Consider the following 27,957-nt stretch of genomic DNA (forward strand, 5'->3'; position numbering starts at 1 on the left):
TATTATACTAGAACTGACATGTGATTGCATTTTCACGCAATTTGGGTGCATAGATCCTGAAAAATCAGTACCCAGAACAACCACCTCTGGCCATAATAACGGCCTTGATACGCCTGGTCATTGAGTCAAACAGAGCTTGGATGGCGTGTACAGGTACAGCTGCCCATGGAGCTTCAACACGATACCACAGTTCATCAAGAGTAGTGACTGGCGTATTGTGACGAGCCAGTTGCTCGGCCACCATTAACCTGACGTTTTCAATTGGTGAGAGATCTGGAGAATGTGCTGGCCAGGGCAGCAGTCGAACATTTTCGACATGCCAACTTTCAAAAGTGAAAAATCAGGAGAATTTTAGCAGTGTACTATTGTGAATTACAACACATCACTGATGATTAAAGTTGCAAAATTCAATACCTGTAACAACTCAATTACATTTGCTTTATTATTTACATGTAAATACTAAATAATCGACATACCCGAGCCTTCAGACTATATAATTTATCATTCAACATGCTGAACAACATGAATGATGAGCTCTGCAGGTTTCTTTGGATTTCCACGCATTCAAGTGAAGCACTCTTGAGAGAACTACAGTTCAAAATTACGATCCGAGGAAACAAATTAACGTCTATTAGATTTCTGTTAACTCATTAGCACAGTTTTTGCATGAATAAATCACTGTTAAATGATCACACTTTTCATTTCATAATGGAACCCATATTTGCATGGCATCTTATATCTTGCCACCACATTCTTCAATAGTTCCTCCAAAATCGACCTCAATAAGTGGGTACGTAGGGCACTTGACTGAAGAGCTACATTTGGGCTCTCAAAGATAGGCATAAAACTTGAAAGGAAAAGGCGTAAAGATTTATGTAAATTTGATGACAGAAACATGAATGGCCGTTCCTCACATGATAAAGCATGGTTCACAGTGTAAATATTTTTCTGTAAAACTGATGATTGGGTTTTTCTTTTAAGTTAGGAGTGTGGTGAAATCTTACCACAGTGCTTGGACTTGTGATATTAAGTTGACACATCTACATTTTGAGTGTGTTTTGGAATTTTATAATTCTTCAAAGTTTCCACTTCAGAATCCTTACTTCCAATTTCTCTCTTGAACAAACTAACCAAAGGGTCCCACTGCTCCAAAATCCTATCTAAACATCTTTTCAACGGTAACCATCGTGAAGGCATGTTTCAGAATTTTCCTCATTTCTGTGTCATGTGAAGTTTGAAACTTTCTAAATTTTTCTTTCCTCTTTGCACTCCTTTCCAAAGAATAAAATATGTCAATAATATTTTCATCAACGTTAAAGGCAAACATGCTGCCCCCTTCTCAACAGCAAGATTAATTAGGTGACAAGAACAGCCTACAATGATTAAGTTAGCAATTTCTTGCTTCAAACTTCTTGCTTCAAACTTCCTGCCACACCCTTTTTTAGCACTACCATTATAGAAGCATTATCAGCACAAAAAGCCAGACAGTTTTTTAATGGAATACGGAGTTCCCATAAAGTTGAAAGTAGAACATCAGCAATATTAGCTCCAGTGGCATCTCCTTTTAAATTAGGCACAGAGAGTAGGCAATTTTGAATTTCATCGAGTTCGAGGCTGAAAAACGATACGATAATACGATATGACTTAGTCTGTTTTATTACTACCATTGGCAGCAATAGCGAATGGATTCGACTGCAAGTGCGTAATAACACTGCATCGTATGTCTTCGCCATTCTGCACGAAAAATAATCAACACCTCCAAAATACACAGCCAACAAGTACTACAGAATAAACAAATCCCGCAGCAGAACCGAGAACACAATGGTCCTACATTCTAGACAATGGTCTAGTAGCAGTGATGCCAACCCTGGCGCACTGTAAAGGGGAGTCAAGAATGAAACTGTCGAGCGGAGGAGCGGGGAGGGGAGAGTAGTAACCCTAAATATTTTCCCCAAACATTTATCCCTCTAACTTCCCCCTAGGCAGCTTAATTCCGCTTAAATTTAGGGGAAAATCCCCCAACTTGGCAACACTGCCTTGTAGACACAACAACGTTAATCACTTCGTTTGGAACGACTATCTACTACTCCTTGTCCACCATAACTGGTGCTACCAGAAGTGGAGGAAATTGGCACTAGTTGAGAGATATTCATTTGTCTCCGAACACTGCCAGCGATAAGTTCGTTACTTCCCTGTAGATATGAAGTGCGAGTTACACCTACTTCCCCTCCAGACAGCCACCACACGAATTTTCCAAGTTGACGTACACAAGTAGCAGCCACATCTTGTCATCCATCAATATACCGAAGGCGCAGGATTTTCAAATAGTAAGGAAAGTACTGAAACTGCTCTGAAAATCGGGAGATCAGTCTTCATGGTCAGGAGATCATGAGAAAGAAAGGAAAATCGGGAGTCTCCCGCTTAAATCGGGAGAGTTGGCACATCTGATTTTCTGTATTCAGAAAGGCCCGTACAGGACCTGCAACATGCAGCGTGCATTATCCTGCTGAAATGTAAGGTTTCGCAGGGATCGAATGAAGGGTAGAGCCACGGGTCGTAACACATCTGAAATGTAAGGTCCACTGTTCAAAGTGCCGTCAATTCGAACAAGAGGTGACCGAGAAATGTAAACAATGGCATCCCATACCATCACGCCAGGTGATACGCCAGTATGATGATTATGATGAATACATGCTTCCAATGTGGGTTCACCGCGATGTCGCCAAACACAGATGCGACCATCGTGATGCTGTAAACAGAACCTGGATTCATCCAAAAAAATGACGTTTTGCCATTCGTGCACCCAGGTTTGTCATTGAGTACACCATCGCAGGCACTCCTGCCTGTGATGCAGCGTCAAGGGTAACCGCAGCCATGGTCTCCGAGCTGATAGTCCATGCTGCTGCAAACGTTATCGAACTGTTCGTGCAGATGGTTGTTGTCTTGCAAACGTCCCCATCTGTTGACTCAGGGATCGAGACATGGCTACACGATCCATTACAGCCATGCGTATAAGATGCCTGTCATCTCGACTACTAGTGATACGAGGCCGTTGGGATCCAGCACAGCATTCCGTATTACCATCCTGAACCCACTGATTCCATATTCTGCTAACAGTCATTGTATATCATCAAACGTGAGCAGCAATGTTGCGATACGATAAACCGGAATCGTGATAGGCTACAATCCGACCTTTATCAAAGTTGGAAACGTGATGGTACGCATTTCTCCTCCTTACACGAGGCATCACAATAACGTTTCACCAGGCAATGCCGGTCAACTGCTGTTTGTGTATGAGAAATTGGTTGGAAACTTTCCTCATGTCAGCACGTAGTAGGTGTCGCCACCAGTGCCAACCTTGTGTGAATGCTCTGAAAAACTAATCATTTGCATATCACAGCATCTTTTTCCTGTCGGTTAAATTTTGCGTCTGTAGCACGTCATCTTCGTGATGTAGCAATTTTAATTGCCAGTAGTGTACAATTAGAAACTAAGGGTGGAGGGGAAAAAAGGAAAAGATAAGAGTGGGGGCAAAGAGAGAGAGAATTTTTAACATGTTTGATGCATTACTGCAATAACATGTTTGATGCATTACTGCAAAAAATTGATGTCCACTAAAACTATCAAAGAATATCATTGTAAATCTTTGATGGTGATAATGTAGCATATACAAAAAGGACCTGACAAATTATTATTATTATTATTGACGATGTGGTGATGGAGATAATACTATAACTGTGAGTGTCCTATACTACAGCATTAGACCGCATTTATGCAGGTTGACCCATGACAATATTCATTAGCAACAAGAAACAGGGGGGAGGAGGGGGGGGGGGGAGAGAAAGAAAGAAAACAGCAGGTTAACATGTAGGTATCTTTATTAGGCCATTACCGTATTTACTCGAATCTAAGCCGCACTTTTTTTCCAGTGTTCGTAATCCAAAAAACCGCCTGCGGCTTAGAATCGAGTGCAAAGCAAGCGGAAGTTATGAAAAATGTTGGTACGTGCCGCTACAACTAACTTCTGCCGTCGAATATATGTAGCGTTACGCGGGCATGCTCTGTAGGCACAAAGATAAATACTGGCGCCAAAACCTCTGCTTCAGTAAATAAATTTAAAAACAAAAGTGGAAGACGAGCTTTTTTTCTCCACCGCGAGTTTCGACCACTGCATTTTCATACATTATCCAACGAAGTAAATACAAATTCCGTATTGTTCATCTTCGAATGTAGCACAATTTCAGTGTACTACGAAAATCTGACTGGCAAGACTGTTTGGGGTGTTTGATAATATGGCCAACTCTACGTTCTGAATTTTTTCCTACCTGTGAGAAGAGATGGTTGCTAATAGGAACCTGATGAAATTTGAATCACATACAGTATTCTCTTCACCATAAGAATAATACGAATATAAACATTTTGCCATGTATTCTTTCGTATTTGCTGCTCTCTCATTTAAATCCTGTCTGCCTAATAAACTACGAAACTAGAGTGAGACAACAGCAAACGCGGAAGAATATACGTATCGTGTCATGTTTATATTCGTATTATTCTTATGCCTAACAGTGATACAGTCAGAAATGAAGCACGGTAAGTGACTAGATTTTTAAATCTAAGATGACTCTAATTTCTGTGCAGAATTTGATATAATAAAGAAGCGGCCGCAAAGATTTTCAAACGGAGAAAAATTTTCGCCTAACTCTCGTTCAGAACATGTTCTATCATACGCAGTCTATTATTTGATTCTTGTTGATCATTATCAAAGAAAGCAGCAATGTAAGTAACAACCAATAGCAGTCTCTTGCCATTGTTTCGCTAATGAGACGATTCCTCTCTTTTTTTTTTTTAAATTGTACGCGGCGGTAGCGCGCACAAAAGCAAGCCAAGCCGCGAGCCGCGACAGGCCGTAAACACGCACTATCAGAATGCGACAAACAATGCATGACACAGTGCAGTAATGCATTTTCAGCTTACGAGTGACGCAAACTCCTATAACAAAGAAAACGGCACTTATCAGCTCAAAGCAAAATAAGCAATCGATTCAAACCAGACGAAGCACGTGAAAAAGGAAGGGCACCCGTATAAATACGGACGGAGAGCCTGACGCATAGCAATGGCTATGTGGTAAAGCTTAACTGCTAAGCTTACGACTCGAACCAAACTACTGTAGCTGTATCGTCATTCATTCGACCTAAATTGTGTCTCATATTACAATGGACCAACTTTGTTTCGATTTGGAGGTGCGGCCTAAAACTTTTCTCTCCCCTTGAATTTCGAGTCTCAAATTTCAGGTGCGGCTTAGATTCGGGAAATTTTTTTTTCCTTCATTTCGAGTCTCATTTTTCAGGTGCGGCTTAGATTCGAGTAAATACGGTAGATGACTTTTCAATACCAGTCTCTTACACATTAAAAATGAGAGCAGGCAAATGCAAATCAGTTGATTGAGAAATCAGTTCAGCATCACAGACATTCAGTGTCGCAACCAGGTCCTAGCTATTACGAACGCGCTGACACTACCACACACAATTATGATTACTAAAGGACAATGGGGAAACAGAACAGCCATAAATTAAATATTAACAATGTGGTTGCACTATGAAGTAGTTATTGTGCTGCCCATATTGTCCCATCACATGGCACAAATAACTAATAGAAATTTAAACAAAGATGGTGGAATTAAGATTTAAAAAATGAATCTATGCCAACAGAATGCCAATAATGTAGTTGGGGGAAGCTACCATACAGCAGGTACTTAGGGCACAAACACACTGCCACTGGTAACATGCCTGTGATGCAAATGTCACCTGTGCTGAACATAACAAAATTCCAAATGAGTTTTTTGTTGTAAGTCTTTACCCACACTGGTGGAAACCATTTCTCACAGTGTATTTGTATTTTATGATAATTTATGTCTAGAAATGAGGACACTATATTGTTTTGTGGTACTCCTCCATTAACACTCAAAGGTTTAACCAAATGGAAAGGCAAGTGCAGTAGTTATCATCAGTACATGAAAATATACTACAGAAGACCAGACATGAATTACCTGCTATGGGAGCTGAATATGAAAGACTACACTGGCTTCTATAGCTTCACTAGGATGTCATAATCTGATTTTGGCCCATTATTTGTTAATTTATGAGCTTCACCTTGGCCATTTTGTTAACCTGATTTTAATGCACCAGACGGCATATGTGATTGATTGAGTCATTAATTAAAAATTTTGCGTAATTTACAATAATTTTTGATATGATGCTTGCACTTATGTTCCCAATGCAGATGCATAAAATTATTCTATAAATTGTTATAAACTTCTAGATTACCACATTTTTTGCAAACCAAAATTTTATCAATACTTATATTCCCCCTTGAATAGCAAAATTTAACCTAGTTGTTTTCAAATAATCATGTAGTTTCTTAAATTGCTCATATGCTAGTCTTTAAATAGTTGAATGTCACTCAAAACGCAACAGTTTGGAAGGGTCTTTAACTGTAATTGTCATTTGAAGGAGCTGCTGTTGAGTGTGGTGACTTTTAATTAATGAATGAACTAACTGAACTATTGCAGTTTACTTTTTATTGAAAAGATTTCAAGAAGCCAGTGCTGAATATAAAATGTGATGTTTTATAAAAATATGGCCAATGTTTTGTGGCACACTTAACTGCTTGATTTAATGACTCATTAGAACTACCACTGATTATTGGAGAGTGCTCCATTAATGTGTTTTTCAATAATTTTGCAATTTGTACGAGTAATTCCGCCACTGAAATGTTACTTATATTAGAGTGCCAACCTGACTGTATACTCACTAATATTTCCACAAAGCAGGGAAAATGGTCATCATCCAAACAGTATAGCTGTGAGGCTAATAAAACTCATGAATTGTGATGTTGAGTACATTATTTTAAGCAATAATCATCAGAGACTGAAAAGATTTTGAAATTCATGGCAAGAGACTGACGTGCTAATGTGGAAGAGACAGGCTACAGAAAATCAGTTTACTGCTTTACAACTTGTTACTTGTCATGTTTTGGCAATGTCACATCCATTCAGAGATTTGTATATTTACATCCAATTTCAATTTCAAAGCAAGCAATATCTCTCTTCTAACAATTCTGTCGTCGTCTATTTTGAGTGCAGTGAATGTGAGGGTGGAATCTGCACTCACCACAGAGTAACTGGAAAAACGGTTGCAGATATTGTTGGAAACATGTTGCAAACTTTGTGTGTACACACCTTTTCAGCGACATTAGGAAACAAGCATTGATTTTACAGCTATTAAGACCACTCTAAAATTAGGACAACAATATAAACTCTTTCTCCTAGTTCCATCTATGGTACTTTTATCCACTGTTTTATTTCACTGCTGTTTTCATTGACTTGGGAGTGAATTTCAAGAGCAACTGAGTCTCTCTGCTTTTTCACTCCACTGATAAACTACCGTATTTACTCGACTGTAAGCCGCACTCGAATCTAAGCCGCACCTGAAAAATGAGACTCGAAATCGAGGGAAAAAAATTTTCTCGAATCTAAGCCGCACCTGAAATTTGAGACTCGAAATTCAAGGGGAGAGAGAACTTTTAGGCCGCACCTCCAAATCAAAGCAAAGTTGGTCCATTCTAATATGAGACACAATTTAGGTCAAATGAATGACGATACAGCTATAGTAGTATGGTTTGAGTCGTATGCTTAGCAGTTAAGCTTTACCAGGTAGCCATAGCTATGCGTCAGGTGCTCCGTCCATATTTATATGGGTACCCTTCCTTTTTCACGTGCTTCATCTGGTTTGAATTGATTGCTTTTTTCTTTGATCTGATAAGTGCCGTTCTCTTTGTTATAGGTGTTTACGTCACTCTAAGCTGAAAATGCATTACTGTACTGTGTCATGCATTGTTTGTCGCATTCTGATAATGAGTGTTTACGGCTTGTCGCCGCTCGCGGCAAGAGATTGCTATTTGTTGTTTCTTACACTGCTGCTTTCTTTGATAATGATCAACAAGAACCAAGTAATAGACTGCGTATGATAGATGTTCTGAATGAGAGTTTGGCGAAAATTTTTCTTCGTTTGAAAATCTTTGCAGACGCCTCTTTAGTACATTACATTCTGCACAGAAATTTGTCATCTTAGATTTAAAAATCTAGTCAATTGCCGTGCTTCATTTCTGACTGTATCACTATTAGGCATAAGGATAATACGAATATAAACATGACATGATATGTATATTGTTTCGCGTTTGCTGTTGTCTCACTCTATTTTTGTAGTTTATTAGGCAGACAGGATTTAAATGAGATAGCAGCAAACACGAAAGAATACATGGCGAAATGTTTATATTCGTATTATTCTTATGGTGAAGAGAATACTGCATGTGATTCACAATTCATAACAGTTCCTATTAACAACCGCGTCTTCTCACAGGTAGGAAAAAATTCAGAACGTAGAGTTGGCCATATTGACAAACATCCCAAACAGTCTTGCCAGTCGGATTTTTGTAGTACATTAAAATGCTGCTACATTCTAAGATGAACAATACGGAATTTGTATTTACTTCGTTGGATAAGGTATGAAAATACAGTGGTCGAAACTCGGGGCGGAGAAAAAAGCTCGTCTTCCACCTTCTTCTTCTTTTTTTTTTTTTTTTTTTTTTTTAATTTATTTACTGCCGTAGAGGTTTTGGCGCCAGTATTTATCTTCGTGCCTGCGAAGCATGCCTGTGTAGCGCTACTTATATTCGACGGCAGAAGTTAGTTGTGGCGGCACCTACCAACATTTTTCAGAATTTCCGCTTACTTTGCACTCAATTCTAAGCCGCAGGCAGTTTTTTGGATTACCAAAACCGGAAAAAAAGTGCAGCTCAGATTCGAGTAAATACGGTACCATAATTTGTATATAATAGTGGTTATGATATGAATTAATCAACATTGTGAACTATTCTGTTGAAGGGAAAAACATCTAGCATCTTTCCTGTAAATTAAGATCTATACTGCAAAGTAAAATTTCCTTTTCAGGGACCAATAGTGACAAATACAAAAAACTGCATTGAAACTTAAGGTGTACAAATAAAAATAAAAGCAGTGAATACCTGTTTTTCTTCATGATGTGTTCAAATGGTCGCAGAAAGTCTTTCTGAAATCTAAAGTTCGCAAATTCTCCTTTTTCAATGAACTTCATTGACAGTTGGCGCAGTGAATCCACAGCAAAGAATGCAATGTCTTCACTTGGACTGCATCCAACTTTATTGAAGTGGTCACCTAGTACTTGCCATATTCGAGACCACTGCAGTCTTATGCGCCCCATGTTATAATACGAAATTTCCACTATCTTCTGAAGGCTGAACATACGTGGATGTGATGGATGTGCCAACTCATCTAATGAAACCTGTAACAGCAAATGTCTTACATAAAGATACAACACTGACTGATAACGTTTTATGGGTCAATAGTGGGAAATAACCTGCTTCCTGAAGAGTCTGGTAGTGATTATATTTAATTATTAATTCTTCATATCCAATGCTGTTTAAAAATGTAAGCCTTCATATGAAATTATTCCAGCAATTTCTGTTCAGAAAATATTTAACATTTAGAACTAAAAGTATACATTGTAAATGTTAGGTATCTGTAATTACATTTACCTGTATTCACTTTGGCTTGTATCGAGTACAGTATGGTTTTTAATTTTACTGACTTTTAAATGAAAAACAGTTGGTACAGTACTGCGAGTTCTGTTTACGTTGACTTCCAAGCTACAGAAACAATTTTTGAGAAAACACTAACACCAATATGCATTACGGTTACATCTTTGAGGAACTCAACATATTAGAACACAGGAGTTAAGCATAGCCAAACTTGAGATGGTTAGTTTTAGAACAATTCTGTACAATACTACTAAGCTGAGGTGAAGTAATCACACAAATAACAATAGATAAGCTCACTCTTACTGTGGAACACTGTAAATTAACGAGGATGAGTAGGAAAAACAATCCTGTAATGTTCTAATACAGTATTGGAAGTATGCTGCCTAACACAGTCATGTCAATTAAATATCCAGATATAACAAAGCAAACCGATACAAAATAAAATAAGCATGTATGGTCAGTTATAGGGTTCTAGGAAAGTGTAACTGATCTATAAAAAAATAACAGGCACTGAAAATTTATGCAGCCCATTCTCGAGCACTGCTTGAGTGTTTGGGATCTCCACCAGGTGGGATTAAAGGAGGATATTGAAGTAATTCAGAAGTGTGCTGCTAGATTTGTTACCAGTAGGTTCGACCGACACACGATTATTGTAGAAATACACTACAAGCTCAAAAGAGACTCCTGGAAGGGAGATGACGATCTTCCTTATCTGTTACTCCTGTTATGCCTTAGAAGGGTATAGCCCTCTGCAATTTTACAGAAGAATAAGTTAGGCATAGGTAAGAAAATTAGCTAGAGAAGCAGTTTATAATGACGTTTCATCAATAACAATTCTTATAATATTTATGAGAAAAACCACCATCTGCTACTGTCAAATGATTCGCAGCTGCAGTGAATCCGTGTGCTGGAAGAGCTACTGAGTCGTGTACCTGTGATATCTGTACTAGAGGTACCTCAAGTACTATCCTCTCCAGTGGATCCTGTCTCCTCTGCAGAAAGTAGAGGTTCTGTCATTATTTGTCCACTTCACTGCGAGTAGCATGTCAATGATAGATCTAGGTGCTCTGTACAGGATGGACAGTGACCAGGGAAGACTCAGGGTGTTCTACCGATCCCCCTAACCAACAAGTTTGAGATCCTGTCTTTTGCTGAAACTGAGCTAGTGGAACTCACTTCACCCATTTTGTCCGGCGTCAGGAGATGGCAAATCCTAAAGGGTAAGGGTCTATTAATCATCGGTAGTTCAAATATATGGTGAATGATGGTATCCATTATGGAAATGGCAGCAAGGGACAGGAAAGGATATCAGGTGCACTCAGTTTGTGTGCCTGGGAGCCTCATACAATATGTTGAAGAGGCTATTCCAGTAGCCATTGACAGAACAGGGTGCAACCAACTGCAGACTGTGGCACACATTGGAACAAATGATGCCTGTCATCTTGGGTCATTCCAGCGACTGGCAGAAAAGGTTGAGAAGACCAGCCTTTTGCATGGAGTTTCAATGAAGCTCACAATTTGCAGTATTGTCCCCAGAACTGATCGTGGTCCTTTGGTTCCAAGTTGAATGGAAGGGCTGAACCAGGGACTTTGAAAGTTATGTAACAAGTTAAGCTGAGACTTCCTGGACTTGCACCATAGGATTGATATGTGTAGGGTCCTCCTAAATGGGTCAGGTGTGCACCACACATCAGACACAGCTACTCAGGTAGCTAATTGTATGCAGGGTGCACACAAGGTTTTTTTTACATTAGGTGACTCGCCATCCAATCCTAATACTGTCAGCTGTAGGAAACCCCGAAGTATCAGTGTTAGATCGAAAGAAACGCTTCCCACTGGTGAAAGTATTAAAGTCATAATGGTACTGCTCAAGCATTCAGAAAAAAGTGCCAGAGATGGAAGCGCTCATGAAAAGCAGTGAAGCTCACATAGTACTAGGTCACAAGATGGCCGCGAGTGTAGAAGTGTGTGAATCTAACTTGAGAAATAGTTATAGTTATGCTGTTAAAAAGGGTGTTTGTAAGAATTGTAACACTGCAATAACAACGCTAAAAGAACGAATTGCTAGCTTACAATTCATAGTCAGTTCCTTAAGAAGCGATATTGACTCACTCAAGAAAGAAAATCGGGATCTGCGATCGAAGCCAACACTAAGTGAAGTGATGCAAGACAAAAGTAATATATCGTCCGAGTGGGTAAAAGTGCCGTACAAAAATAGTGTTCCAACTACAAAAAGAACAACAAAATCTGCTAAAAATGTCACATTTTCGGAGAAAAACAAATATCATGTTTTGCAAACAAGTGACTGTGATAACGACTCTCCAAATGATCGTGAACTTTAAAAAGACAGTGAACTGAAAATGAATAGCGTTTTTTCAAATAATGTCAACAACAAACACAGATCATCAGGGAAAAAGAGTAGTGTACTATTACTAACAGACAGTCATGGCAGGAATCTATCCAGCATGCTCCGTGAGAAAAATCGCGACATAGCAGTGACTAGTGTAGTGAAACCGGGAGCGGGATGTAAAAATGTTGTAGACATTAACTCTCAGACAAAATTAATGCAAGAAAATGACTTTATCGTCTGTATAATGGGTTCAAACGATGTGGCAAAAAATGAAGCAGAGGTTTGCGTGAAAACGCTACAGAATTTTTTACAAGCCAATAAATGCAGAAACACAGTAGTTGCCACACTTCCTCATAGGCATGATCTGATTTATAATTCGTGTGTAAACAAAGAAATTCGGAAAACAAACATTAAAATAAGGAAACTGTGTTCTCAATACACTAAGTGCGATGTACTGGATATAAGCAAGCTACATGGAAATCTCCACACGAAGCATGGAATGCATTTGAACTATGATGGGAAAAGATTTGTTTGTGATCGTGTTAGTGAAATAATCAAAGAAAGACTTGTAAGGGATAGAACAATTTATCAGCTTCCTGAACATCCTTCCAACAGCGAGGAAAACAAAATAAACAAGAAAGAAGAACGAAAATACAACGTTGCTGACGTTCCTAATTTAAACTAGAGGTATGTGATGCTGTAAATATGATTCCCAATTACCAAATCGTGAATACGCCCGAACTAAAAATTTATCACCATAATGTGCAATCCCTGCGTAATAAGATCGATGAAATTGACGTTCTATTAACACATGAACTTAATGATATCTCAGTGTTATGCATTTCAGAGCACTGGCTTAACCCAGAATTAATCCAGAATACGAAAATAAACAAATTTGTCTTGGCTGCTTACTACTGCAGGAATAACAGCAAACAGGGTGGGGTAGCAATTTACACAAAGGATAATGTAGATTTTATTACACTACCTGACTTAACTAGGGCAAATGTCGAAAAGGATTATGAAATTGCAGCTATAAAAATTACTCAGTTCAACCTGGTTATTGCTACAGTTTACCGATCACCGTCCGGGAATTTTGAACTTTTCTTAAACAAAATGGAGTCATTGCTAAATAAAGTAAATAAAATGGATTGTGAATTGATAATCTGTGGTGACTTCAATATTGACTTCCTCACGAATAGTGGAAATAGGGAGACCATTTTGAACCTTGCAACGTCCTACAATTTAAAGGCTGAAGTAAAAGCAGCTACCCGAATATCAGAAACTTGTCAAACAGCTCTTGATCAGTTTCTAGTAAAGAAGAGTTTATACAACACCTCACTAAAAATTTTCAATGCAGGTTTTAGTGATCATCTTGCTCAAATATTAAGCATAAAAGTACAAGGCAGTATTATTAACAACATGTCTTTTAGAACAGCATATCGAAGCTATAATCAGCATAATGTGAACTACTCCAACAACTTATTACAGAAAGAAAAATGGCTAGGAGTGTACAAAATGAACGATATAAATGAAAAATTCGACACTTTCGTTGATACATTAACCCATTTCTTTGAACTTGCATTCCCACTGAAAACATTAACCATACAGGGAAACTCTAGAACAAACAGCTGGATCACAAAGGGAATAAGGGTTTCATGCCAGAAGAAAAGACTACTTCATGAAATATGTAACTCAAAAAATTCCTCACCTGTAGTACGCGCATACTATAAAAAATACTCCAAAATATTAAGAAAAGTAATAAAAGCAGCAAAAATAATGCATAATGATGAAATCATTTATAATTCAGCTAATAAATCAAAGGCTATGTGGAGTGTTATAAAAAAAGAATGTGGAGAATACAGACAACCTTGGAAAAATATAACACTATCACATAAAAATAAAAAAGTAACAAACCCCTTAGAAGTAGCTAACACATTTAACAACTTTTTCACATGTGTTGCTGAAAATATGTTACAATCAAACTTTAAGAGCATCCAGGCAAATGAATATAAAATAAGTACATGTAGAGGATCAATGTACATCAGTTCTGTTTCACAAGATGAAGTAGCTAAAGCAATAAAAGGACTAAAAAATTCCAAATCGGCAGGCATTGATGGTATACCTGCAACAATGTTAAAGAAGAGCGCATCAAACCTAATTGAAGTACTCACACATTTATGCGACTGCTCACTTCAGGCAGGCACTTTCCCTGATGTGTTAAAAACATCAAAAGTTATTCCTATATTTAAAAAAGGGGATAAAGACAATTTAAATAACTACAGACCCATCACAATTTCCTCCTGCATCTCTAAAGTACTGGAAAAAGTTATGTATGAGAAACTTATGAAATTTATAAATAAAAACAGCATCCTATGTAATGAACAACATGGATTCAGAAATAAGAGGTCAACGACAACTGCTGTCTATGAGTGCATCAATTCCATCCTAAACCCGATGGACAAAAAACAGGAAACAATAGGAGTCTTTATTGACTTGTCAAAAGCTTTTGACATGGTGGACCATAAAATTCTGCTATCAAAGCTAGGAAGATATGGTATTCGAGGTCTGTCCAACAAGTGGATCAGTTCCTTCCTGACAAATCGTATGCAGGCAGTGTGCGTCAAGCACACAAATATTGAACTAAAAACTGTATCTAATCACTTATCTGACTATAAACAAATAAAATGTGGTGTACCCCAAGGATCCGTATTGGGACCCCTTCTGTTTCTTCTGTACATAAATGATCTAAGCTTAAATATTGATGCACACAAATCAATCATATTTGCAGATGACACCACGATTCTACTAAAAGGAGACGACGATGAACAGTTACAGCAGACAGTAAACACGGTCACGAAACAACTTAGCAGCTGGGCACAGAGTAATCAGCTTGTAATAAACAGTATGAAAACCGTTGCTCTAAAATTCCACAATGTTCCTAACAAGGACATGTTTATCCCATCAGTCTCTATCAATGACGAACCAGTTGGCAACAGTACTTAAACCAAATTCTTAGGACTTTGGCTGCAGAGTAACATCAGATGGAATAAGCATATTGAATGTCTCAATGCAGAACTGAGCAAAACATGTTATCTTCTTTGTTCATTAAAATCATGCTGTAGTGAGAAAACAGTATTGAATGCATATCATGCGTACTTTCATTCTCGTCTTAGATATGGGGTCACCTTCTGGGGAAACTCTAAAATAGCTAATAGCACTTTTAAACTACAAAAAAGGGCCATTAGAATCTTGTTTGGGTGCAAGCCTAGAGACTCTTGTAAACCCCTGTTTAAGAAATCTGGTATACCCCCATTACCGTGTGTATACATTATGGAAACCCTTTTGTTCTTTAAATTAAATGTAATAGGCAAGGACCAGAGGCTACAAAAAAACTGTGATATACATGAGCACTTTACCAGACAAAACAGGAACTTACATATGACTCAAATCAGCACAGCACTGTGCCAAAAAGGTACTTTTCACATGGGAGTTAAGCTCTATAACAAACTTCCTGAAAACATAAAAGCTATCACTGAGGTCAATACATTTGGAAAATCTCTAAAGTCATATTTACAGCATCACTGCTTTTATTCCATTGAAGAATATTTAAATTTATGAAATGTGTTATATAAATACTTGTGTGTAAAGTGTATTATTGTAAGCTTAAATATGTATGCCTTGAAATTACTTTCAGCCTGTATATTTATAACTTGACTTGTCCAATGTCTTATGCATAAGCTGCTATGTAGACAACAGGACCAATAAAATACAATCTACAATCTACAGAAAGCTGGGTGAAATCTGAAACTAACAGCACTGAGATTTTTAGTGAAAATTTAAGTGTATATTGAAAGGATAGGCAAATGGAAAATTGGAAGTGGAGGTGTTGTATTTGTTGCAGTAGACAAGTAACTCAAATCCTTCAAGGTAGAAATTGAAGCTGTATGTGAGATTGTTTGGGCAGGACTCAGTATCAGCGGTGGGCCTAAAATGATAACTGGATCCTGGTATCATCCACCAAACTCATCTCCTGAAGTAACTGAAAACTTTAGAGGAAACCTCATTTCACTTGTACATAAGTTCCCCAATCATAGTATAATCACTGGTGGAGACTCATCCAACAATTAATTGGGAAAATTACAGTTTTGTTAGTGGTGGGCGTGATAAGACATCCTATGGAACTTAGCTAAATGCCTTCTTACAAATGAGATTGTTTATAAATCACTCATGTGACCAGTTCTAGAATATTGCTTAAGTGTCACTTAATTGGTTAAATTGTATTTTTTTTATTTCTAATCCTTTGCCACATCATTTTAATAACTGTGTTAACTTTTTGCGTTACTCTCATTTTGTCTTTCTATTATTCTTTTTTAATTTGGAATCTTTGCACATATGATTTTAATTTCATCATTGTAATTAATTTTATGTATAAACTTTGAGTCACTATTTTCTGTTTCACCATTTTAAATTTCTGTCTATGTTATTGCAATCAGTGTTTCTATTCCTCATTTTGCTTCAATTTCTTTTTATTTATAGTCCCTTCTTTCATTTAAATCTTCATCTGCATTTTTCTATCCATAGGGCAATAAGAATTTATGTTTTAAATGTTTGTATAATGATTGTTATAAAAAAGCATATACTGTAACAAAAATATATGTTTGACACCACTGCATAGCAAATATAAAAAGATTTGTTTTTTAATCAATATATCAGCATTTTCAAAAGCTTACATATTATGGTAGTTCATAAGAAAAGGTTAATATGAAGAAAAATGAGAGCAAACAAAAATGCCAAGCAGATGAAGAAAATGATCTGGAAAAGGATTAGAAATAAAAAAATGAAATTTAAATCAATTAGATGAATAAAAATAAAGTCTTCTAATACAAAATCAAAAATAAGAAAATTCAAAGCACCTGACTGGATTTGAACTCTAAGCCTTCAGCATGTCAAAAATGTACCTTAATCACAAGGCTACACTGCAGCACTCTTAACACTATTATTTTTAAGACTCTAGAGCATCTGTGTAATTCTTTTTCATCGCTTACTTGCAACTGAGAGCTCAGTTTGATGACTGGCTGCTGGGTACGATACCTGGGACCCTAAGCAACATCACCGTATAGACGGTTTCTAAAGTCAATACCACTCCTTGGGGTCTTCCCCAGACAGTAGATTTTCATCACAGTACTGTTGGCAAATAGTTGTACAGATTTTTGTGTCTCCCATTACATTTGTTATCACTAGCAGGATTGCAAACACACTGGTAGAGAGTGGGTTCAGTCTTGGTGCATGAATGACCTTCCAGTCTACACACACTAAGCAAATTAGTCCTTTTGGCTGATGGTGTAGGTACTATAGTTAGGGGCATAAAAATTTCATGCAAATGAAGAAAAAGATAGAATTGAGTGTTTTAATGACATAGCACAAAATTGGCAGTTTTTATGATAGGTCTCAAAATTGCCATTTTCCCCGTTCAATATAAAAATATCGTAAATCTGAGGGCAGTAGTTCACTAATACTAGTAACTGACATGGATCTTGACTTTACTGTCAAGGCTGAGGTCCACTGATAGCCTCACAAGGACCGATCATTGCCCACATAAAAAACTGATCCCCTGTACGTGACTTCAAATGAAAATACCCCAATTCCAATGAACTTTGTTCTGGTAACAGTTTTATTCGTAGGTGTCACATTTCCCAACACTTTTGCACAACAAATCATAGCAAAAATTACACTTTCTTCTTTTTAAATGTTGGTAAGTGTAATATTGGTCAACTGCTACCGCTATTCTAAGTTGGAAGAAAATAAATAAAAAATTGATGAAGAAACCAACAAGCTTCTGGAGAACATGATTAAAGAAGTACTTCAGACAGCGATGAAGGAAACAATTAAATCCACTGGGTTGCACCTTGAAACCAGGCTGAAAACTTTTATGGACACAGATCTACACAAGTCTTTGCTTCAGACAGTGATATCTACAGTGGTTTTTGGAGTGGGATCAAGGGTCATAAGGTTTGCACGCACAGTATCGGCAAGTTGGTGGTGATCCTTAGCCATATAGTCACTATGATTCACGACCACTGTTGTGGAGCTTTTGTATGTGGAAAAGATGATAAGGTCTGGATTGGCTTACAGTTATAGATAGCTTCCATTTCTTTCAAAGGAAAGGATCAACAATATCATGAAAAGGCTAGATTGCTACTGATCGTGAAGATTACATCTTGAGTTGCAGACATGCACAACAAAAACACTGCTGCACATTGAGCTTTCGGCCAAAGCCTTCATCAGAAAAGGAAACACACACACACACACACACACACACACACACACACACACACACACCTCATGTACACATAATCACTATCTCTGGCCACTGTAGCCAGAATGCAAATGTCACATTGAACAAAAGCAGCAATTGAAAAGACTGCTACCTGGTGGAGCATGCAGGAATTAGATGGCAGCAGGACAAGGCAGCCACATGCAGCTTCGGGAGTCTGTGGGGGAGGGTGAAATGGAGAGCGGAAAAGGTGAGGAGCACAGAAGGAGAAAAGACCAGTGGGTACATTGGCAGGGAGCAGTGCACAGTGAAGGTGAGGAATGTGAATTAGGTGGAGGTGATAGGTCAGAGGGGGTGCAATCTGTTGGGTCCAGGGTATGTTGCCAGTAGGTTACCATAGGTTCAGACTGGTATATTTTGGGAGTGGAAAATGTGGTGTAAAAATATCTCCCATCTGTGTAGTTCAGAAAAGCTGACAGTGGAGAGAAGGATCCACACGGCCCGTGTTGTGAAGCAACCATGGAAATAAACTTTATGTTCAGCTGCATGTTGTGCCACAGAGTGGCCAAATTTGCTCTTTGCCACAGTTTGGCTGTGGCCATTCCTTCTGGTGGACAGCTGGTTAGTAGTCATACGAACAAAAAAATATGTGCAATGTTTGCAGCAGAGCTGGTATTTGACATGGCTGTTTTCACAGGAGGCCCGGCCTCGGATGGGGTAGGATAACCCTGTGACAAGACAGGTATAGGAAGTGTTGGATAGGTGGTTGGTATTGCACCTGGATCTTCCACAGGGATATGATCCTTGTGGCAAGGGATTGGGATTAGGAGTGATATAGTATAACCCCACTTTTATGTTCCCGGAATCAACGTTTTCCCGCCGTTTACAACATTTTTCATCATTCCTGTAAAATTTTCTATGACCACAATATTAATTTGCACCCGGTTTTGCGTCAACATATTTACAATTTCCCCACAATATATGCATTACGAAAAAATATTTGTCGAGAAAAAACATGACGCTGGCATGATGTTGGTTGTCCAGTAGCGTTTACAAATATTACGTAGTTAAGTGTCTTGACACCAGGGCGCTCAGCAGACTTGAACCGGTAAACATGCAAAAATTGGAAAAATTTGTGCCGTACCTCCCGCCACTGCCAAGCACTACTTGGCGTGATGGCTGATGGGAGTAACTAGGTTTGTTCGAATGAAGATATCATGACCATTCACAACCATTTCCAAACACACTACTGCACAAATGAAGTTTCGTGATTGTTGTGATCATTGTGACATCTTTGTCCAACCATATTTAGCATGTTTCAGCGTTTGGCCTCATGTGGTGCTAGTTGACAGTCATTCACTTTGCGTTGCTCAAATATTTTTTAGTTTAAACGCAATGGCAGTTACGAATTTTTTTTCATGCTGAGCAGAACATGTTTCGAGAGTTTATTCTCGTTGTCAGGTGCAGTATTTTCGTGATATTTTTTGTGATGTTACACAGTGTGAGTGATAGTCTGCCTGTGTGGTGTTTTCTACATAACTGAGGCGGCACAGCACCTGATAACCTCAAAAAGATGACTACAGTGCACGAGAGGCAGAATAACACACATTCAAACACCACACAAAATACTTATGCACATATTTGCACTTTACAACGAGAAAAAATTCTCGAAACACGTCGTTAAGCATGAAAAAATATGTAACTAGTGCAGTATTTCATTATTTAAATAATGAATGACAGTTATAGGCTTTCCAAAAACATTGATGACAATGTTCGAAATTAAAAATTCTCAAAATGCACCATTAAGCATGAAAAAATACGTGGCTAGTGCCATATTTCATTATTTAAATAATGAATGATAGCTGCAGGTTCTCCAAAAACATCGATTACGACTTTTGAAATTAGGTCAAATGTTTGCACTTCCCAGACAGTTATCAATTCCAGTTACAGCAGCAGTTCTTATTAGATAATAAACCTTCATTAGATAATAAAAAAGTCCCTGACAAATCTTTTGCAGCCTTTTATGTACATATATTATACATAAAGTGTGAAAATGCAAGGGGGTATCCTATATGTAACTTTTACAGCTTAAAACATTATTTCCCATATTTTACACCATTTTTCTGAAGTCCCTTGAAAAGTGTAAAAGTGGGGTTTCACTGTATATGACTGGACTAGGATGTTGTGTGGACAACGGAACACTACTTTAGGAGAAGTGGTAAGGATCTGACGTAGAATGTCTCTCATATCAGATAGATACACACACACACACACACACACACACACACACACACACACACACACACACATAATAAAAAAAAGACATAAGTTTGACAAGATGCTCACCTGACATAAGGCTCTTACGAAATCAACAATTGCATCTCCATCAAGCCTTGTTGAACCAGTGAATATTCTGTCCACAGCAACAACTACACTCTGGGAGCTTGTTTCCCCTATCGATTCTTTCACACTTGCTGAAAAAAACAAAGATAAAAGTGTAATATTCCTTTAGATACAAATTCTGCAACTGATCATCAACAATGAAAATGAGGAAAAATGCATTAGTACCTGTCTGAAGTAAACAGGCTAATGCACCTGAAAATCAAGGGGGCCCAGGAGAAAACATGAGGTGGATGTCTGCATGAGAAACTTCCATTTTATTGTATGTGTGCCTACAAACGGTTTCACTTCAAAGATATACACTAGTCCGAATCTCTGTCTGTGGATGAGCAATATTGACTGAAAAATCTGCTTATCTGACAATTGCATTACTTATTCCACTCAGACCAAGAACATGGTTCACAAAGTGATTTCCCATACCATCTTAATCTGACACAATATTGCTGACTCATTCCAGAAACATTAAAGTGCATCATATTAAATCTCTGCTAGAAAACCATCAATACTTTCATCACAAAGGTTATAATTTTAGTAAGTCATTCCCCAAAATTCCCTCAACACCTTGCAGAGTAACTCACTGTCACTTTCCCCTTATCAGAAACATTCTAGGCATACCCTGTGCATCTCTTCAATCAGATTTCATATTCTATGGTTAATCTGTTTTAACAGTGACACCTCAGGCTGCCAAACATGTCATGTAATCCCTCCTCTCTCTACTTACTCCTATTCCCACCTGGAAACCCCATTCTCATCAACAATCAAGGAACACGTGAGACCGTGACAGTCAGTCACTACCTGACATGGACAACTGTTCAACTTCATATGTCGACTGCTACTGAGAATAAATGACACTCGCAGAGATGTGACTGATAACACAAAATATTCTATTTCGCTGTATGCTCTGCAACATAACTGACATGACGTTGATGCTCTGTTTGAGGTAAGAGATTTATGTTGTTTTCACATGTACCAGCACCTCAGGATTGTGCAAGGGGAAATTTGGCTCCTGCATGAACTACACTATGAACCTGTCATTATATTCTTTCCCTCATGGTATCAGTTCCTTCATATTTGCACCTATGTAGTCACACTTATTCTCTTTTTTTATTTTTGTGGCTGCTATTTCTTTTTGAGTGTTTGTGGCTGCTAGTTTTCTGTAGTTCATTTTCTCTTTCCTTATACTAAAAATAGCAGTCAGGCCAGCTCTCAATTATACTGTTCTGATTTTAGACCTATTTTGTTAACACTAAAATCTAAATTTTGCTCTCATACTGTGCTAAACTATTTCCCTTGACTCAGATTCTGCATGACTTTCCTACTAAGTTTCTTAGTAACCCTACTTTCTGCAAGGTATTACTTCCCTTCAACAGTTAACATACTGAACAGTGTTCTCTAATAAAACATAATATCTATTGACTACATTTACAAAATTTTGTTAATCACATTCAATTAATGGCAGTGAATCACAATCTCTTATTAAATAATTAAAGTGGAAATATACCAATGAAGCAATCTCTGTATTTCAAATGTGGAATGCTAATAGATTTGCATGGAATTTCAGGAATCTGCTCTCATTCCAGTCATATAAAGTTCTACTACTAATAAAACCACAACTGGAACATTGCATATTGTACTAACTTTCAACAGTGCGCTCTTGAATAACAATATTTGACTTGTCTTACTTACGGTCTAAAGAGCTTAGGTTCAGTTTCAAAGGATCAGAATGATGGTAGTCTGTGTGGTTTGCTCTGGGTCCAGATATGAACTGTGGCCTTACTCCAGTTCCAACAAGCTGAGCTAGTTCCAGTTGAGATATACATTTAACTATGTCCAGCCATGAGGTACCAAGATAATTGCCTGAAACCAAAATTCAGTTACACTGTCGTCAGTATGAGTACATATTAATTGTCTGTTTTTCTTCAATTTGAAAGCAATAACAAAAATTATTACAACATTTTTGTCCAAAATACGTAAATGTTTCTGTGACACTAAGTGTCATACTTACATAAGAAATCACTGAGGAACAAGATCATGAATTTTTCTGCATCCATGAGCTTGTACATTGTTCAGTGGCTGGAAACCATTGTGATATATTCAGATCTATTTTTCAGTTGTTTACTGTTTAAAAATATAAATCACAATTTGTGTGATATGTTTACAAGGAAATTCCCTATGTAGAGGTGTTTCTCACCTTCAATACACAACAAAAAGTAAATAGTATCACCTACGCTACATTAAAGTTCTGACTTGGTTGTTCTTTTCTACCTATCTTATACACAATATTTTCACCACGTGATTACACATAAATTTTAAGTGCAAATAATTATTACGGAAACAGTTGACTGAAGATAACCGTTGCACTAAGCAAACTGAGCACAAGTCAGTTGCTGCACCATTATAGGTGTCAACTTTAAGATTGCATTAATAAGAATAATGTGTGGTGCTCAATCCTGAAATGATTAAGCTGTTAGGTATTTTAAATACAGCATCACAGTATATATTTTCTCTCATGAAATTTGTAGTAAATAAAAATCCATTAGAATCCCTAATGAGTAATGACACCCGTAACTAAGATAACAGAAGAAAAAGTTACCTCCATTAAAACTGACACTACTTTAAAAGGAGTGAATAATGTTGTAAACAAAATCTTTGTTCACCTATTCAATGGAAAAAGTTAAATTTGACTGTAAGCTTTAAAAGTACCTTGTGAGCGACCCCTTCCAATCCAGAGAATAATTTTTATTTAGAAACTAACTGATTATCTAGTGCAAAAGTACTAGAGGCTCATATTATTAAAACAAAAATCTTTTTCCATTATGTGAACTCATCTGTAAATAGTCAGCTTGCAGCCATATTTAAATATCAATTATGTTAATACCCTCTAAACTGACTCATTGCCCATCATTATGATCTGTCATGTAAAGTGACCCATGGAATATATAACCAACCAATCAATCAATCAATCTAAATATCTCTACCAACTCTGTTATTATATTTAACTTTCTGAGCACTTTTAGACCACCATACTGACATGTCTGATCAGACATGAACAATGGTTTTCAAATGACTCAATTCAATTTTCATAACTGTAGCAGAAAACACTTAGAATACTCACCATCAGTATGTGCAACTGTTATAAGGGTCTTTATGGTATCAATATTTTTTGCCTTCATCTCTGTGATTGGTGAATTGGCAGTAAGGAGTGTAAATCGTGCTAAAGCTTGAACATATGCATCTCTTTCCAGCTGAAAAATGAAATGTTGCCTTAATCAGAGTCCATTTCTATGATATTATTAACACATGTCTATGAATATCTTTAACTCACAGTCAAAATCTTCAAAGTAAAAGTACAATAAACAAGGACAGACTATTAAGTAAAGTATCTTCTGCAATTATATATTTCAGACCTGATGTTTACGTATCTGTCAGCCATCTCAATCCTACAGATTAGTAAGACATTCCAGCACTAAAGGTAAATAAGGAACAGGACTCCAAAATCAGAAAAAGAAAAATGATAAATACAATATCTTTCAAAATCTGTTTCCTTTCTCATGGAAAAATTAAGATAGGCAAGGCTGAAGAGTAAGGAACAATTATAGATCACAAACTTTGTAAGTCCTAGCTCCCAAATCTCCAAGTGGCAGAAATCACTACCCTTGATAGTTTATAAAGTTATGAGACAGAATTGTTGGCTAATACTTATCTTCAGATGAAATGTTAACACTGCCGAATGACAAATATGAAATTACATATACTATCCTAGTTTTCAGAACTGATAGTTTCGTCCTTACGGAAGAGAGAGGAATGGATATTGGGAAAGATTAAAAAGAAAGTAAGTTCATTACACAACAGGATGAGAGGAACCCACTGCAGAAGTGGGTCCCTTCATACTAATATATCCTGTCCAAGCCATTTCACCTCTGCATAACTATTCCAACATATTAACTGTATTCAAGCCTTGGTCTCCCTCTAAACTTTTTATTATGCACACTTCCCTATATTACCAACTCCTTCATGTGTCAGGAAGTGTACTAACGACCAATCACTTCTATTAGTAGGTTTCGTTTTTACCAATTTGATTCAGTTCACTAGTTACTTGATCTCCTCATGAAATCTTCAGCATTCTTCTGAAGTACCACATATCAAAATATTCTGTTGTCTTTTTGTTTGAACTGTTTACCGTACACATTACACTGCTTCACTTTGGACAAATATCCTCCGAAAAGACTTGCTAACATTTAAATTTATATTAGATGTTAAATTTCTCTTTTCTGAATTTATTTTCTTGCTATTGCCAGTCTGCATTTTATATCCTCACTAATTGGCCCATCAGTCATTTTGCAACACAAATTGCAAAAGTGATCTACTACTAATAAAACCTTATTTCCTAATCTAATTCAGTTAGTTTTGTCAGACCACACTCCACTCTTAGTGAATGAATAAATTAACTTTACATTACTTTTCATGTGGTTGGCAGCACTGGTGCAGATCGCACATGCTTGAATATTAAGCTTGTGAAGATAAGTCTATAATAACTGTCAATTAAGTTAATATTACACCATAATAAAGTTAATTAGAGTCTGTTTTATATTATCTACTGAAGTTTTAACTCGTTTCAAAGTATTTCTTGAAGAAAAGAGAGAAAAAAAAAATTCCACACATAACATAAGGGCCAATCTCTGCGTACTTTAGACGTAGGTTGGCATACAAATTTACGACCTTTCTTTAAGTATTAAGTGAAGGATTTACCGTATTTACTCGAATCGAAGCCGCACTCGAATCTAAGCCGCACCTGAAAAATGATACTCGAAATGAAGGGAAAAAAAATTCCCGAATCTAAGCCGCACCTGAAATTTGAGACTCAAAATTCAAGGGGAGAGAAAGGTTTTAGGCCGCACCTCCAAATCGAAACAAAGTTGGTCCATTGTAATATGAGACACAATTTAGGTCGAATGAATGACGATACAGCTACAGTAGTTCGGTTCGAGTCGTAAGCTTAGCAGTTAAGCTTTACCAGATAGCCATTGCCATGCGTCAGGCGCTCCGTCCGTATTTATACGGGTACCCTTCCTATTTCACGTGCTTCGTCTGGTTTGAATCGATTGCTTATTTTTCTTTGATCTGATAAGTGTCGTTCTCCTTGTAGGTGTTTACGTCACTCTAGGCTAAAAATGCATTATTGTACTGTGTCATGCATTGTTTGTCACATTCTGATAATGTGTGTTTACGACCTGTCGCCGCTCGCGGCATGGCTTGCTTTTGTGTGTGCTACCGCCGCTTACAATAAAAAAGAGGAATTGTCGCATTAGCGAAAAAATGGAAATTAGAGTCATCTTAGATTTAAAAATCTAGTCAATTGCCGTGCTTCATTTCTAACTGTATCACTATTAGGCATAAGAATAATACGAATATAAACATGACATGATATGTAATTCTTCCGTGTTTGCTGTTGTCTCACACTAGTTTCGTAGTTTATTAGGCAGACAGGATTTAAATGAGATAGCAGTAAACACGAAAGAATACATGGCAAAATGTTTATATTCGTATTGTTCTTATGGTGAAGAGAATACTACATGTGATTCACAATTCATAAAAGTTCCTATTAGCAACCATCTATTCTCACAGGTAGGAAAAAATTCAGAACGTAGAGTTGGCCATATTGACAAACATCCCAAACAGTCTTGCCAGTCGGATTTTCGTAGTACATTGAAATACTGCCACATTCGAAGATGAACAATACGGAATTTGTATTTACTTTGTTGGAAAATGTATGAAAATGCAGTGGTCGAAACTCGGGGCGAAGAAAAAAAGCTCGTCCTACACCTATTTTAAAAATTTATTTACTGACACAGAGGTTTTGGCGCCAGTATTTATCTTTGTGCCTGCAAAACATGCCCGTGTAGCGCTACATATATTTGACGGCTGAAGTAAGTTGTGGCGGCACCTACAAATATTTTTCAGAACTTCCGCTTACTTTGCACTCGATTCTAAGCCGCAGGCGGTTTTTTGAATTACAAAAACCGGAAAAAAAGTGCGGCTTAGATTCGAGTAAATACGGTAGGTTGTTTTCATTATACATATATTTAGTAGTGTCACATCTACTTGGGGAATTAACGCTTTTAAGTTCTATCTAATTTCCTTTCAAAACACGTAAAGTACATATTGCACATACATGATCTTAGGCCTAATTTTTCAGGTATACAAGTTTTGATTTTTAACGTTAGTTTAACTGCATTACATTACTATATTAATAGTACACATGTATATTAGTGCTCCACATAACTTTAGTGACTTTTGTGATCTGTAGTTAATAGAATATTACTGATATTGCCTACATAAATTTTGCAAAAAATATCGTAAACAACCACAAGCGAGAAGTGTTTGAGCTGCCGTTGAAAAGCCAGTTCTGGGGTTCTGTGCAGCTGTTGTGGCAGCCCTTCAGGCTGAACTGGATAGTGCTAGGGAGGAACTGATGAGGTTAAGGGGGGAGGAGGGTGAAGACAGGTGGGAAGTTGTAGCAAGGGTTGGGTTGTTTGGGGGAGGAGACCAGACAGCGAGGTCATCGGTCTCATCGGATTAGGGGAGGACGGGGATGGAAGTCGGCCATGCCCTTTCAAAGGAACCATCCCGGCATTTGCCTGGAGCGATTTAGGGAGATCATGGAAAACCTAAATCAGGATGGCCGGACGCGGGATTGAACCGTCGCCCTCCCGAGTGCAAGTCCAGTGTGCTAGCCACTGCACCACCTCGCTCAGTTTGTAGCAAGAAACAGGGGCCACAGAAAGAGAGCAGTATCAGACAGTTTCATCATTGGCACAAACAACAGATTTGCCTTGCTACCTCAGTCAGCTAAGGAAGAGGCTCAAGTAGATGTAAGTGCAGTCAGCACTCAACAGACTTTCACTAGGAAATCAACTGTTGCAATAAAAGTAGAAGGAAAGTTCTATTGTTAGGTAGTAGCCATGGAAGAGGTGTGGGCCAGATTTTGCAGGAAAAATTAGGTGACAGGTCCCAGGTCACATGTATTTTCAACCCCAGTGCATGTCTTAGCCAAGTGATAGAAGATGTAGGATCATTGTGCTGGGGTTTTACAAAGCAGGATCATGTTGTGGTAGTGGATAGAGTGAGAAACAGTATTGATAGGGATCAGGGCTACAATATTGAGTGTGAACACAGCATCTGCAACGAACAATACAAATGTTGGCTTGGTTCCTGCTTCCATGCGGTATGACCGGCCTCAATTGAACACCTCTGTCAGGAGGGTCAATATGGAGCTAGATCAGCTGCTTCGGGCGGCTAC

At 37.7% G+C, this 27,957-nt stretch overlaps 1 protein-coding gene across 1 annotated transcript in view; it reads right to left on the bottom strand.

Annotated features, from left to right (window-relative positions):
- The window catches only part of LOC126174966 (brefeldin A-inhibited guanine nucleotide-exchange protein 1), a 264,490-nt gene that overhangs the window by 61,433 nt on the left and 175,100 nt on the right, over positions 1-27,957 (bottom strand). Inside the window, exons 17-20 of the mRNA XM_049921435.1 lie at positions 23,773-23,902; positions 22,344-22,514; positions 20,604-20,731; positions 9,082-9,377 (exon numbers count right to left, since the gene is read on the bottom strand). Coding sequence (XP_049777392.1) covers positions 9,082-9,377; positions 20,604-20,731; positions 22,344-22,514; positions 23,773-23,902 — 725 coding nt within the window. The remainder of the gene's footprint in view (positions 1-9,081; positions 9,378-20,603; positions 20,732-22,343; positions 22,515-23,772; positions 23,903-27,957) is intronic.

Source organism: Schistocerca cancellata, chromosome 3 (genome assembly GCF_023864275.1).
Source record: "Schistocerca cancellata isolate TAMUIC-IGC-003103 chromosome 3, iqSchCanc2.1, whole genome shotgun sequence".
NCBI classification, from domain to species: Eukaryota; Metazoa; Arthropoda; class Insecta; order Orthoptera; family Acrididae; genus Schistocerca; species Schistocerca cancellata.